We start from the raw sequence: 14,746 nt of genomic DNA, 5'->3' as shown, positions 1-14,746 counted from the left end.
TAACCAGCTAAAATTCATCTTAACTGTGGGAGAATTATAATGAATTATGGAAAAGTAATGTTTAATTGCTCAGCCAGGTGTGTTGGCCCCACCTGTAATCACAACACATGGGAGGTGGACAGGTAAGTAGCTCAAGGGCATGATGGTATGCACAAAACCCTGTTATATACAAACAAAAACTTTAATCACTTGAAGTCAATTAAGCATTGCAAGATTTGGATACAATTTCTCTTTGAAAAACATATCTCTTGCCTTCGACAGTGAGGCTCCCATCTTAAAAACCACCACCCCCAAAACAAAACAAAATAACCCATATGGTTTAAATAATCCTTGAACAGGTTTTCTAAACTTAATTGAAATAATTAAAAGACAAAAGTCTTGAAGTCTGAGATAAATAAATTTTTATCAATTAGAGCACTATCTTCCAGAAAAATGCTAATGGCTTGACCATTATCTATACTTATGAATAATTAGAAAATTAATTCACTTGTTATCATTGCTGACAGGGCTACACAGAGAAACCGTGTATCAAAATATACTCCCCCCAGCCCCCCAAAAAAGAAAGGTAACTTTAAGTCATTTATTGTTTTTAATCACCTTTCTAAGGACCTCCACCATTTGAAATTTTCAGACATATACCCTCAACGGTTCAGTTCCTCCGTGTAACTTCTGCTGCCTGGGATTTAACTTCAGATGGAAAAAGAGCTGGCACCAACCCCGAGGATTTGAGACCCGCGGGAAGCCATGTTGCAGGCTCTCAACAAGTTGGCTTTACGGGAAGGAGCTCAGGAGCTGTAATACCTGAGCAGATTCTCATCTGTGGGTTTCAGAATTTTCTTATCTATTATATTCACCACCCAGCCAGGAGCAAGACCAAAGAAGATCTGCCTCGGATCCTTCCGGGCGCTGAGCATGCTGAAGAGTTCATCTTTCGTGATGTCAGGAAGCACGTATCCATACTTCATGGCGAGTTCAAGTCTTGCTTTGGGAAACGCGGCAGGGTCAGCCAGGTAACCCCGGTTTTTTGCATCGGTGTAGTAGGGCACCAGCGCTTCAGGTGGGAGCATTCGTTTTGGAATGGGTTGTCCCCGGAGAAAGAATGGAACAGGCTTGCACAGAATGTCTAAAAAGAATGTTTTTAAACAAGATGTAATACTGGCCCTATAGATAATACCTATATGCAGCTTTTAGTTACTAAATTTTAAGTTTATTAAATACTGAATCCCAAGAAGCTTTTAGTTAGGCAGGCTTAATTAAGTAAGCAAAATGGAAACAACTGTTTTAATTTTTTTCATTTTCTCATTATTCTTTCATGTGTGTGCTGCACATACAAAGACCTGAGCAGGAAGCAAGACTTTCAGGAGTTGGCTCGCTCCTTCCACCATGGGCTCAAACTCAGGTCAAGATTGATTGCACAGCCTACTGAGCTATCTAGCTAGCCTGGAAAAAATTATTTTTAGCCAGACATGGTGGGATACGCCTTTAATCCCAACACTCGGGAGGCAGATGTCTACAAAGCAGTCTAGGACAGTCAAGGCTATAAAGGCTATAAAGAGAAACCCTGTCTCAAAAAAACAAAAGACAAACAAAAAATTATTTTTAATAGTTATGTTTTGAAAAAGGCAAAAAGGAGAGGGGAGAATGAGGAAAAGAAGGTTTGTAAACTTCATATAAGCCCCTCTGAACAGATTTTATGATTTATGTCTCTGTGGAGCTATGGGCACATAAGTGCAATGCTCAAGGAGGCCACAAGAGGGAAGCTGTGAGCACCACAGAAGCACTAAAAACAAAACAGGCAATATGAGATAAAAAGAGAAAGAAGCTGACAACAGAATAGACTTACCTAGACTTCTTGGGTCATAGAAGGCTGTAGTAACAACACCGCCATTTTTTTCAATTGCAGCAATGGCTAATTCTGAAGCCAACTGTACCTCAATATTAACTTTTGCCTGAAAAGTATCAGCACCCTGTCATGTTAAAACAAAGTCTGTTAGTAAGCTAAAAGCAAATCAGCCAAGTGTTTTCAGCTGCGTTTCCCCTTCCAACGTTCCTGCAGTTCTGTCTCTATCTCTGCTTCGGGGTCCACCATGTGCCACTGACTCTGCAAGTAGGAATGCCTGTCTGATCTCCATCTTCTGCATTTTAACAGGTACTAACAGCAGCATCCATTCCCATACCCCATTAGTAGTAAACGTTTTAATCCTAGAGATCCTAGAGCGGGGCTATTACTATCCAAAGTCAGATGAGGACAATGAGGCATGTGGGCTGCTGAGGAATCCACCCAAGACAAAGCAGGGTACTAATCCATAATCCAGTCCAGTCTGAGCCTTTGAGTTGGGATTTTCTTTTTCCAATCCTGAGGCTGGAACCCCACGGTCTTGCCTTCTACCAGTCAGCTACATATTGGCACCATGTGTTCTTTCAAAAAACACATTTCAAAGTAGTGTGTGTATGTGAGAGAGAGAGAGAGAGAGAGAGAGAGAGAGAGAGAGAGAGAGAGATATCAGATCACAGCATGTGACATGCATATAGAGGTCACAGGACAATTGTGTGTCTCTCCATTTCCACCTTTACACGGATTCCAGGGATTAAGCACACGTGTGTGGGTCTGAGTGGCCTTTACCCATGAAGCCCTTTTAGCAGCCCTTCTCTATTCTTAACCACATTATGCTGTACTCTATAGACTAAAAGCCAATCCTCCTGAGGCTAAGGGTACTGCTCTTCCAGAGGATCCAGGTTTGATGTCCAGCATCCACACAGTGGCTCCAGTTCCCGGGGATCCAATGCCCTCCTCTGACCTCCTCAGGTAATAGGCACATATGAGGTGCACAGACATACATGTCGGTAAAACACACGTATACATAAAACGTTTTAAATTTTTAATAATAAAATAAAACAAATCTTCCTTATCCCTAACTAAGCGAAAGGAAGTTTAGAAGAGGCAGGGGTCTGGAACAGCCTGGAAAACAAAACATCTGACAATACTGAAGGGGTTGGCTATCCTTAGGAAAAGTGTGTGGTAGGGGGAAAATCCTTTTTATATTCATTGCCAACTTTACTACAGTCTTTAAAATTAGGCGGCGTCTATTTCTCTTTAGAATGTTCAACACTAAAAGATGTAGCAATGAACTTCTTAAAGTCTTGTCACTTGAGATATGCTAATTCTTCTCTAAATTCAAAACTAAAATTGCTTTTGCTACTTTAGTAAGGCTAAGACTAGTTCCTAGTCTGATTCCTCTCATTAACAAACATTTCACATACTTCAAAATATTCTATTAACTATGGGATACAGTTTCTTACTCTTCATATTTGATAATCGGGTACATTTTTATTATTAATAGACTATCAATTCAAAACTAGGGACTTGATTATTAATTTATGTTTATTAATTTTTTAATTTTGTTTTGTCTTGGTTTTTTAAATTACTACTCTGTAGCTGCTTAACCATCTCACTATTCTGAGTCTGGTGTCAGTTTCAATATTTTAAGTTTATAAACTGTATTTTTTAAGAAGATCTACAAATCAACTTTCTCTTATTTTCCTTGAAAATATATATTCTCAAATAATTCTGGGCTTACTAATCACAGCATCTTAGTATACACTATGACTTGCAAATCTAAACTCAGAAAAGGCAAACAATGTACAAGCTATACGTATGTGCTGCGGGGAAGAATTTCCAGCATAATGTGTGCTAGCATAACACACTCATACCTGAAGTGTGTTGAGGTATGCAACTTAAATACTGCCACAGTCATGGATTTTTCGATGAAGTGCATGTCGTTTTCTTTACATATCCATAGTAGAATATTGAGGCTTAATCATGTCTTTGGTATTGCTGTTCAAAATGAACCTATGTGTTTGTGGTTTGATTAAGGCTTATTTGGTTTTCTTTTGTTTTAAGACAGGGTTTTAAGTGCAAGACAAGGCTGACTAGACTTCACTATGTAGCTCAAGAGAGCCTCAAACTTTAGCAACACTCCTACCTTGGTGTCTCAAGTGCTGGGATCACAGGTGTGATCTACCCCATCAGATGACCACACATGGAAAGCTCTTATACTTAGGATCATGGTCTCAAAGGAATTTAAAAGGTTCTTCCATGGACAAATGCTTCCCTCTAGTAGACGCTAAGTTACTGACTCAGCTATGGAGTTAATTTGGTTATGAATTACTGGTCAATTCATATAACAGAAATTTTTACTTAAGTTGAAATGGGATTTAATTCATTCATAACTTTCAGAGCTAAAATTGACAGTGCTGAACCCGTAACAAAGAGCCTACCTTTACAAGGATTAAGTGGTAGTGAGAAAGATAATGAAATGTAAGTGTAGTTGTGTACCAGATATTAAGAAGATTGGGAGACTGGAGATGGCTCAGCAGTTAAAGGCACTGGCTGCTCTAGAGGACCAGGGTTTGATTCCCAGCCCCAACATGGTGGTTCATAACCATCCATAACTCTAGCCCTAGGGAATCCATAGCTATATTGGCACCAGGTACACACATGGTACACAGACATGCATACAGGCAAAACACTCATACATATAAAATAAAAACAAGACAAAAATGCTTTGAGTAGGAAAAGGCAGACACAGAGTGTGCTTCTAATCATGGGAACAGGACCATAGCTGCACTGAGCCACTGGCCCGCTCTTGCCAGCTTGCAATGTATGTACACTGTTGTTCTTTGGTTTTTAAGTATGGGATAGGTGAAGAGGTCCAAGATAGGTGTGGCAGCACATGTCTGTCATCATAGTACTCAACAGGCAAGGCAGGGGCCAACCTGGTCTTTAAAGTGAGTTCCAGAACAGCCTGCCAGAGCTACCCTGCCCCAAACAACACAAATAATTCCAGAAAGATCTTCCTGAGGCTGGAGAAAGGACTTAGAGGTAAAGAGCACTTGCCACTTTTCTGGAGGCTGGGGACTGGTTTCCAGCACCCACATGGTGGCCAACACCTATCTATAACTCCAGTTCCAGGGGACCTAATGTCCTTTTTTGAACTTTGTGGGCACCACATGGTGCACATACATACAGGCAAAATGCCCATACACGTAACAGAAATCCAAAAATTTCTTTTAAGGACTTTCTAAAAATGACCTTCTTGATATACTGACAGGTAAAAGCTGAAAGAGGGAGAAAGCCATATGGACCCACAGAAGCAGACAGAGCTGTGCCAATGTTCCTAACCACGAATCTCTCTCTCCAGCAGCCAGGAAGGGGGCAAGCTTTGATCACGTAGTCCCTCAGATTCACCTTCCAGTTTCGGTTACTGTAAGGCGGGAAGTGCATCTCCAGGACTTCTTAGGTTTTCAGCTGTGTTGAGGAGCAGGATGAGGTCTCATGCTGCTCCATCCCACCCTTCCCAGACACAAATCACACAGCACTATACCATTTTCACACCCTCTGCACTACCCACCCATTAGTCTGCCGCAGTATGGCAATGCTGTGTGCAGCTATTCCTTATCTTACGTGATGCAGGTCCCAATGTGTAAGAACAGTGATGCTGACAATTCAAATATGACAAAGAGGAACCATAACGTGTGGATCTGAAGTGTAGAGATGGAATTTCCCCATTTAATAGAGTCCTAAGTTAAGGCAACTAAGAATTATAGCACATTATTAACCTCCTATTACTCTAAACTTATAAACTAATGTTTATCAGAAGCATGTAAAACAACATCTATACAGACTGGTGAAGCATCTATGTGGTATGTGGCCCTCACAGATAAGCACGGGCTACGGAGTTTGGCAAAGTATCTATATAAAGAAAAGAAAAAATCAAAACCGCTAGAGTTACCTCTTCAACCAGCTGGACCCCGTAGTCCCTTTTAAGCGGCTGGATGGTCACACCTCTCCCATTGACAAGCTGGGTTAAGTCAATGGGTTGAGTTGGATCAATTCGCCCCAAATCAATGAGATACTGCAGTCTCCTGAGACTCAAAGGCTGATACTGGTGCCTGAAACTGCAAAACAGGAATATAATAGTTAGAAAACACCAAGTCATCTTCCTGTAACCTCTCCAAATCAACAAGCTTTGCTCTGTGCTTTCCTTCATAATTTCTGACAGTTTAAAATAAACTTAGGAGTACAATACACAAAACACCAATGCTTCCTTTGTTCCACTAAAAACTATCTGTTCTCTAAACATTTATTTCATTCATGCACACAAGTAAGCTCACAGGAGTTTAACCCAAAATATCATATCACCGAATAACAATGATAGCTACCACAATGTGCCATATATATTAAGGCACATAGACCTTATATTCCATATACGGAATGAGACATGTAACTGCTAATCATATAAGGAATCATGACAGCAATCATTATCATCTTCATTTTGTTGGTCTGAGTAGAACATCTGTGGCTGTATGTTTGCCTGACAGCATACTCACACCACACACACACACACACACACACACACACATACACACACACACTCTCTATAGGTTAAGTTTCATTACTGAAAATTTTTCAGAAGAAGAGTACCACAAGTTTGCTCCTAAGTAAATGTGAGGTTTCTACCAAATTGCTTATGCAATTCTTTAGTGGAAATTAGGGATTTGTACTTCGAAAGCAAAACACCCTTACCTATGTCCTTCATTAAATCCATATTTTGGGATTCGGATGTAGAATGGAGTCTGGCCTCCCTCAAAGCCCAGGCGGGGCCGGGTTCCTCTCTGCCTCTCTCCTTTATGGCCTCTGCCGCATTTCCTCCCTCTTCTCTGATCTCTTGGACGTCTTTCCTTCAAGGAAGAGTGAGTTTGAAGATCTTCAGATACATTTCTGAAAGCCGTGTTTAACCTGATAGCTTATTTTTCTATTATGCCTTTTATTCCTCCAGCCAGTCCTGCCTAAGGTAGCGGAGCCAGGCGCTGCTCGAGCGGCTCACTGTTGCGCTGCACTAAGTTCTCACAGAATGTAGCTAATTCCAGTAACCAAAACATAAGGCAAAGCTCTAAGGATGGGATGGAGCCAGACAGGAGTAACAAACTCTACAGAAAACTAGGTGCCCCGGCTAGTCAGCTTGTGCCGCCCTGTAGTGACAGCTAACTGGAAGACTGAGGCAGGAGGATTCAAAGTTCAAGGCCTGCCTGCGCTACACAAGGTCAAGGCCAGCACCCTCAATTTCCTGAGACTCCATCTCTGAATAAAACATTTTAAAAGGTGGGAAAGGGGTTAGGGGTACATCTCAGCGGTGGTGTGCTTGACTAAGCAAGCTAAGGAACTGAATTCAGTCCTCAGTAGAAAAGCATCTGGGAGAGAAAAAGAAAACCCTAGAACCAAACAGCCAAGAAGAGGCTTGAGCGATATTAAGTTTTATTTTGAATTAGTCACAAATATGTATTTGTATCATATATATGGCTAAGGAAAACTCCATTTTGTGCTAGGCACCCATTCCAAACTCCTAAAAAATAAGCTTCTGGCAACTCTTAGTCCTAATCTGCCTCCTCAGAATTGTAAAACTGTTGTAAACTTATTAACCGCTTGCTCTTGTTTCTGTAAGCAGGCTAGGAGGCAATTCCTCACGTAGCTGTAAATTCCACAGAAATTAAGTAATTGTGACCTGTCTTTAAAAGGCCTCGGCCAACCCTTTAACCTGTGCCTCAGTTCCAAATCTGAGCATCGGAATTAAACATAGCTGCAACTTAAAATAAAAATCAGGCTAATTACAACAGGATAGAGTAGGGGTTTTAGTGTTTTCTAACTCAATGATTATCCTAGCTAGGAGAGGTGGCGGCACACGCCTTTTAATCCCAGCACTTGGGAGGCAGAGGCAGGCAGATTGCTGTGAGTTCGAGGCCAGCCTGGTCTACAAAGCAAGTCCTGGACAGTCAAGGCTACACAGAGAAACCCTGTCTCTAAAAACAAAACAAAAAGAAAAAGAAAAAAAGAGAGTATCTTTAATTTACCTTGTCACCCCTCCAAAAGCAATTAGTTACAATAAGCCCTGACAGACGAGCTTTTCTAGTTGTACGTTGGGCTGCACATAAGACAGCTGAAGTGAAAACACATTGGTGGAACGTGCCTTCAACCCCAGCACTCAGGAGGCAGAGGCAGGGGGACTTCTGTGAGTTCGAGGACAGCCTGATCTACAAAGCGAGTCCAGGATATACAGGGCTATACAGAGAAACCCTGTCACGAAAAACCGACCATCGTCACACACACACCCCAAATTAGCATCTTTATAATGACGATGTGCACTTTGCTAAGCACTTCAGCTTAAATGCACTTCTGGGTGAATCATTCTGTATTTCCCGGGCGTTTGCCGTTCGGCCTATTTAGCGTCTTTATGCTTTAACACCAGCCGCAAGCCGGAGGGGGCCAGGCGCGCCCGCTCGCATCCAGGAACCAGCGTGATGCGGCCCCAGCACTCCCCGCAACACCGCCATTGCTTTACCCGCTTTCTGGAGCCAGGATTGGGCTTCAGGTTGGCCAGGGTCACCCGCGGCAAGGACCGCAGAAGGTCCAGGCTGGTCCCACAGCCCCGCGACACGCCAGCCATGACCCACGAGCTTTTCAAGGGCGCCCGGCGGGAGACAGCGTGGGGCTCAGCGTTGCTTTTCGGCTCCGCCCCGCCCCTGTCGCGCTGCAGCGCGCCGGCGTCCGCGGAATACGGCCTTTCACTTCCGGCTTTCAAATTTAGGGAGGTGGACTGGTTTTTATTTTTTGGAAAGGAATCGATTTTTGTGAGATCATGCTTTATTCCCTAGTTACAGTGCCATTTTCGGACCAAAAAATGTTTCTTTCCGCCCTGAAAACCGTGTGCCCTAGAAGGTCTTTGAGTTAAAATTCGGCTTCTTTGTTGTTTTAGAAGTGGTGTCAAGCCGGGCGTGGTGACGCAAGCCTTTAATCCCAGCACTCGGGAGGCAGAGTAAGGTGGATCACTGTGAGTTCGAGGCCAGCCTGGTCTACAAAGCGAGTCCAGGACAGCCAAGGCTACACAGAGAAACCCTGTCTCGAAAAACAGAAAACAAACAAACAAAAAAAAAGAAGTGGTGTCTTGCCAGGCGGTGGTGGCGCACATCTTTAATCCCAGGATTCGGGAGCCAGAGCTCACTGTGAGTTTGAGGCCAGCCTGGTCTACAAAGCGAGCCCAGGACAGCTAAGGCTACATAGAGAGACCCTGTCTCGAAAAAAGCCAAAAAACAAAACACACACACACACACACACACACACACACACACACACACACACACACACACAAAGAACTGGTGTCTGAATCGAAGAGTAATCCAAAATAATGTTAGCAGTTTTTCTAGTTTTGGAGCTTTGGTAATGCAACTATTACCATGCCTGAATCTAAAACTAATTGCCTAATACGGCTAAAGGTGAACTTTTCTGTGGCATCTTCCTGCTTTCCTACTGTTATTGAATTGCTTGCTTGTCTTACAGTTATATTGAGGGTCATACTAAGCTCCTGCGATGTGCCAGAGACCGGGTTAAGTTAGCCTTACCAGGCTACAAAGCTAATGAACTTAAACTGTCAAGCATGCATTTTGCTCCAAAATTAAATTACTTTAAATACTTATTTTGATATACAAGTATTATAGAAAGGAGTATCCTCCTTTTGCTATTATTTCGCCATTCACTATTTTGCAGAATTGCTCCTGCTAGCTCTTACTAACAATTATATAGGGAGGGCGAGGCAATTTGTAATGGGCAGCTGTTTTTAAGTCTAACTAAACCTTTTTTTTTTCTTTTTATTCCCTGTGAGTTTCACATCACGCACCTACTCCCACTCAGCTTCCTGTCCCTTCACCTCCACCCTTTGCCCTTGCAACCTCTTTCCAAAAGAAAATTAAAAACAAAAAACAAAAACAAAAAAACCCGAAAAATCACAGAACACATCTCATCTTGGAAGATGTGGTGTGTAATTATGTCCCACAGTATACTCTTTTATCCACACATCTTCACTTGCCGTCAATATTCTATCCTCACCTAGATCTCTTGATTACCTATCGATGCCCTGTGTCATGGAGATCCTGTAGCTTTGGATCAATAGATTTGGGGGTTAGCTAACTCAAAGCCCTGGGGCTGGCCCTGGGTGGTCAGCCTGCCAGCTCTCCCTTATCCTCACCACCAGGGTGCGCTCTCCAGCGTTGCACCGGCTGGCTAGTTCACCCCATGCCAGAAGGGGACAAGGGTCAGTGCTCTTGCTCTCATGTCCTCAGGGCACCTCACCCACACTTCTGCTGCAAGAACCAGCTCCACTGTGCTGCCCAGTGAAGGTGCAGAACCAATTCTCCAGCTCTCCCACGCTCAAGGCTGCCTCACCCGGGCCGTCCCCATCAGGGTCAGCTCCAATGTGTTGCCCAGAAAAGGGGCTGCTCTCATTAGTGCTGCAGCTGGTGAAGGGTAGGGCCAGCGTCCTGTCCTGCTCTCCTGACCCTGGTGCCACCTCTCCCTACTGCTAGGGTTGGGGGTGGGGACATCACCTCTGCCTGCACCACCTCACAGTAAACAAGTGGCAGGGGTGGGGGTGGGGGTGGGGGGTGGGGGTGGGAGCTCTCCTTCATTCGCACTCTTGGGCTGCCTCACTCATACCCCTGCAACCAGGACAAGTTCCACTGTGCTGCCTGGCTAAGGTGCAGGGCTGGCTTCCAAGTTCTGTAGCCAGTGAGAGGAGGGGACAATGTGCACAGTGTGGGAAGGATTGTAAGCTTTGTCACAGGCGAAAGCAGTCTTGGCAGGCTTTGCCCTTGGACACACCACGGATACTCCCTGAGATTAACCATGAATGAGATAGACTGGGTGGAGCCATTTTGGGCCTGGAACTCAGGAAGCCGGGGGGGGGGGGGGGGGGGGGGGGGGGGGGGGGGGGGGGGGCAGGGATGTTGGGGCTGCTGGGGGAGGGGGGCTGGGGACACTCCACCTGGATTATTGTGTTTCTAATCAACCCTCAGGGTGACCTGTGCCCAGGGCATGTGGCATGGCAGCATGCAGGCCTCTAAGGCGTCTACAACCTGCCCGTGTGGTATGGCATGGCATCAGGCAGGCCTCTGGATGTCTCCCTTCCTCCTGGGCTGTGGTAGGTGGTGGTAGGTAGGCCTTTGTGTGTCTACAGCTGGACCATGCTGTTCTAACTAAACCGTTTTGAAGTTACTTGTAACGATTTTTTTTCTTAATGTGTATGTACATTTTTGAGAGTTGACAGAGGCCAGAAGATGACATCCAATCTTCTGGAATTAGAGTTATAGGTGGTTGCCAATTTAAATTGCCCAAAACTACATTTGGGCCCTCTGAAAAAGCAGTAAGCACTACACTGCTGAGCCCTCTTTACAGGCCCTCCAGGCCCCAATCAACTGTTAACACAGCTACACAAAAAAGTTACTCCTTTATAAAAGTTACTTCATAAAAAAGTTCACTCCTTTAAATAATATTTTGTGAAGAAGGCACTGTCTGAACTGATAGAAATATAACAGAGAAAGTCAATCTAAATATTGCTCCCAGGTTGTTTGAAATCCAGCAGAATCCAAAATCAACTTATTTGAAGTTTGTTTATAAAAGATAAGCTCTTAGTAGTCTTGAAAAATAATTAGGAAAACTGGTGCAGTGAATCTCAACCTGGGGTCAAACAACCCTTTCATTGGGTCACATATCAGATATCCTGCATATCAGGTAATTACATTACAATTCATAATGGTAGCAAAAGTACAGTTATGAAATAGAAGTTAAAATAATTATAGTGGGGTGTGGTGGCACATACCTTTAATCCCAGCACTCAGGAGGCAGAAGCAAGTGGATCTCTATGAGTTCCAGGCCATCCTGGTCTACAAAGAAAGTTCCAGGGCAGCCAGCCTACACAGAGAAACTCTGTCTGGAAAAAAAACAAATAATAATAATAATTTCTATCTTGGTGGGGGTGTGTCACCAAAACATAAGGAACTGTATTAAAGGGTCACAGCATTAAGAAGGTTAAGAACCACTGTTAAGGGTTTTTGTCTTTTTCAAGGAAAAAAAAATCAGACAAGAAAGAGATAATTTGAAGTTTGTTTAGAAAAGACAAGCAAATACTTCAGTGTTGGAGACAGTAGGCCATATGGCCAATGTTCAGCCATCTTGTCAGAGCCTGCACCTTTAGGTTTCTATTTTTTCAGCAGTCTGCCATCTACCAGAAACCAGCTGACCCTGTTGTGGTTAGGCAGTTAGACTAAAGATAAGATTAAGATGGAGCCACCCTGTTGTGGTTTATCAGTTAGACTAGCTAAAGATAGAGCAAAATATTCGGTGTGACAGAACATTATGACTCTGCCTGGAATTCCCTGTGTCTTGAGATAGCCTGCATCTGGGTTGCCATGGCAATATGCTTCCCTGCCTCCTGCCTTATAAAAGCTGTTGCTTGAAAAATAAAGCTTGGGGCTGGAGAGATGGCTCAATGGTTAAGAGCACTCTCTGCTCTTCAAGAGGTCCTGAGTTCAATTCCCAGAAACCACATGGTGGCTCACAACCATCTATAGTGAGATCTAGTGCCCTCTTCTGGTGCGCAAACATACATGTGGACAAAAACACTGTGTATATAATAAATGAATAAATCTTAAAAAAAAAAAAAAAAGAAAAGAAAAAAAGAAAAAGAAAGTTTGAGAGTTTGGTCAATGTTCAGACTTCCTCTCCTCCTTCGTGTCTTCTATTTTTGTCCCTCATACAGGTGAATCTCTTCCTGAACTTTAGTCGAACCCTCGCGGGTCGGAGTCACTCCAGGGATCAGGGGGAGCTGCGGAAAGGAAGGGGGGAAGCCTAGTGGGTTCTGTACTGTGGACCTTTAAGGTTCTTAGGAATAGCTACAGTGAGTGTTGTTTTTTCATTTGCCTACTTCCATTTAAGAATACATTTAGAACAGAGCTAATTTAACTTTAGAGCTAAGAATAACTTTAGAACAGAGCATTGTTAACTTTACCTTTTATATCTCATCTTTCTTACTTGATAGATCCTGTGTTTTTGTCACAAAATGTGGAAAATACTTATTTTTTAAATGAAATAAATTACACTAAGCATACAGAACAAAGAAAGAATATTAAAAGCGGCAAAGAAAAAAAGGCTAAGTAACATAGAAAGGCAGACCCACTACAATTACATCTGACTTCTCAGTGAAAATCCAGAAAGGCCAAGACAGAAGACAGATATCCTGTAGACTCTAAGACACCACAGATTCCAGCCTAGACTACTGTACCCATTAATAATTTCAATCACCATAGAGGGAGAAAAAAAAGATACTCCATGATCAAGTCAAATTTAAGCAATTATCTATAAATCCAGCCCTACAGAAGATGCTAGAAAGAAAACTCCAATCCAAGGAAATTCATACCAGCAAAACAAAAAAAGGGAGGGGGAGCACACGTGCATGCACATGTGCACAACCATGCACACACACACACTCACACACAGCAACAACAACAAGGTAACAGAAATTAACAATCATTGGTGATTGATATCTGTCAATATCAATAGACTCAAGTTCCCATAAAAAGATACAGAATTGATGCCAAACCAGGATCCATCCTTCTGCAGCATCCAAGAAACACAACTCAATATCAAGAATAGACATTACCTCAGAGCAAAGGGTAAGAAAAAGATATATCAGCTGGGCGGTGATGGTGCAAGCCTTTAATCCCAGCACTCAGGAGGCAGGGGCAGGTTTGAGGCCAGACTGGTCTACAGAGTGAGTTCCAGGACAACCAAGGCTACACAGAGAAACTCTGTTTCAAAAAACTTAAAAAAAAAAAAAAAAGAAAGAAAGAAAGAAAAGAAAGAGGAAAGAAAAAAAAGAAAAAGATATACCCAGAAATGTACCTAATAAGCAAGCTGATGTAGCCATTTTATTATCTAATAATATAGAATTCAAACCAAAACTAATCAAAAGAGATGAGGAAGAACACTTCATACTTGTCAAAGGGAAAATACACCAAGATGACATTTCAATTCTTAAAAATCTATGGACCAAACACTAGTATACCCACTTTTGAAACACTGCAGCTTAAATAACATTGATCTCCACACACTGATATGGAAGATTTCAGTACCACATTCTCACCAATAGACAGGTCATCCAGACAAAAGCTAAACAGAAACTCTGGAGCTAACAGACGTTATAAACCAAGTGGACCTAACATAAATTTACAGAACATTAAAACAAACACAAAAGAATATACCTTCATCTCATCACCTCATGGAACTTTCTCCAAAACTGACCATATACTCAGTCACAAAGGAAGTCTCAATAGGTACAAGAAAGTTGAAATAACCTCCTGCGTCCTATCAAACCACCATGGATTAAAGCTGGATTTCGACAACAGAAACAACAGAAAGCTTAGGAACTCATAAAAACGGAAGAACTCTGGCTGGAGAGATGGCTCAGAGGTTAAGAGTACTGGATGGTCTTCCAAAGGTCTTGAGTTCAATTGCCTACAACCACATGGTGGCTAACAACCATCTATAATGAGATCCAGTGCCCTCTTCTGGCCTGCAGCTGTACATGCAGGCAAAACACTGTAACTCTTTATAGTTAATAAATAAACAAATCTAAAACAAAAAAACCAAACGTGAACAACTCTCTACTAAATAAAAAATGAGTCAAGACAGAAATAAAATTTTTTTCCCAGAATTCAAGAAACATGAATACACAGTATCCCAAACTTATGGGACACAATGAAAGTGTTGCTAAGAGGAAAGTTCATAGCACTGAGTGCCTACAGACTAGCAACTTAACATCACATCTGAAAGCTCTAGAACAAAAAGAAGTAAGCCCAGCAC

At 42.6% G+C, this 14,746-nt stretch overlaps 1 protein-coding gene across 1 annotated transcript; it reads right to left on the bottom strand.

Moving 5' to 3' along the window:
- Positions 1 to 384: 384 nt before the first annotated feature.
- MRPL15 (mitochondrial ribosomal protein L15) lies at positions 385 to 8,587 on the bottom strand. The gene is made up of 5 exons (XM_084787095.1): positions 8,397 to 8,587; positions 6,587 to 6,741; positions 5,793 to 5,958; positions 1,844 to 1,967; positions 385 to 1,123 (listed from the first exon to the last, which is right to left on the bottom strand). The coding sequence occupies exons 1-5, from the start codon at positions 8,499 to 8,501 to the stop codon at positions 786 to 788; spliced, it is 888 nt and encodes a 295-aa protein (XP_084643221.1). The 5' UTR covers positions 8,502 to 8,587; the 3' UTR covers positions 385 to 785.
- Positions 8,588 to 14,746: the final 6,159 nt, after the last annotated feature.

This window comes from Acomys minous (genome assembly GCF_964271855.1).
Source record: "Acomys minous genome assembly, chromosome: 1".
NCBI classification, from domain to species: domain Eukaryota; kingdom Metazoa; phylum Chordata; class Mammalia; order Rodentia; family Muridae; genus Acomys; species Acomys minous.
Note: the sequence above shows the minus strand (reverse complement) of the source record. Positions and strands in the feature narration are given on the sequence as shown.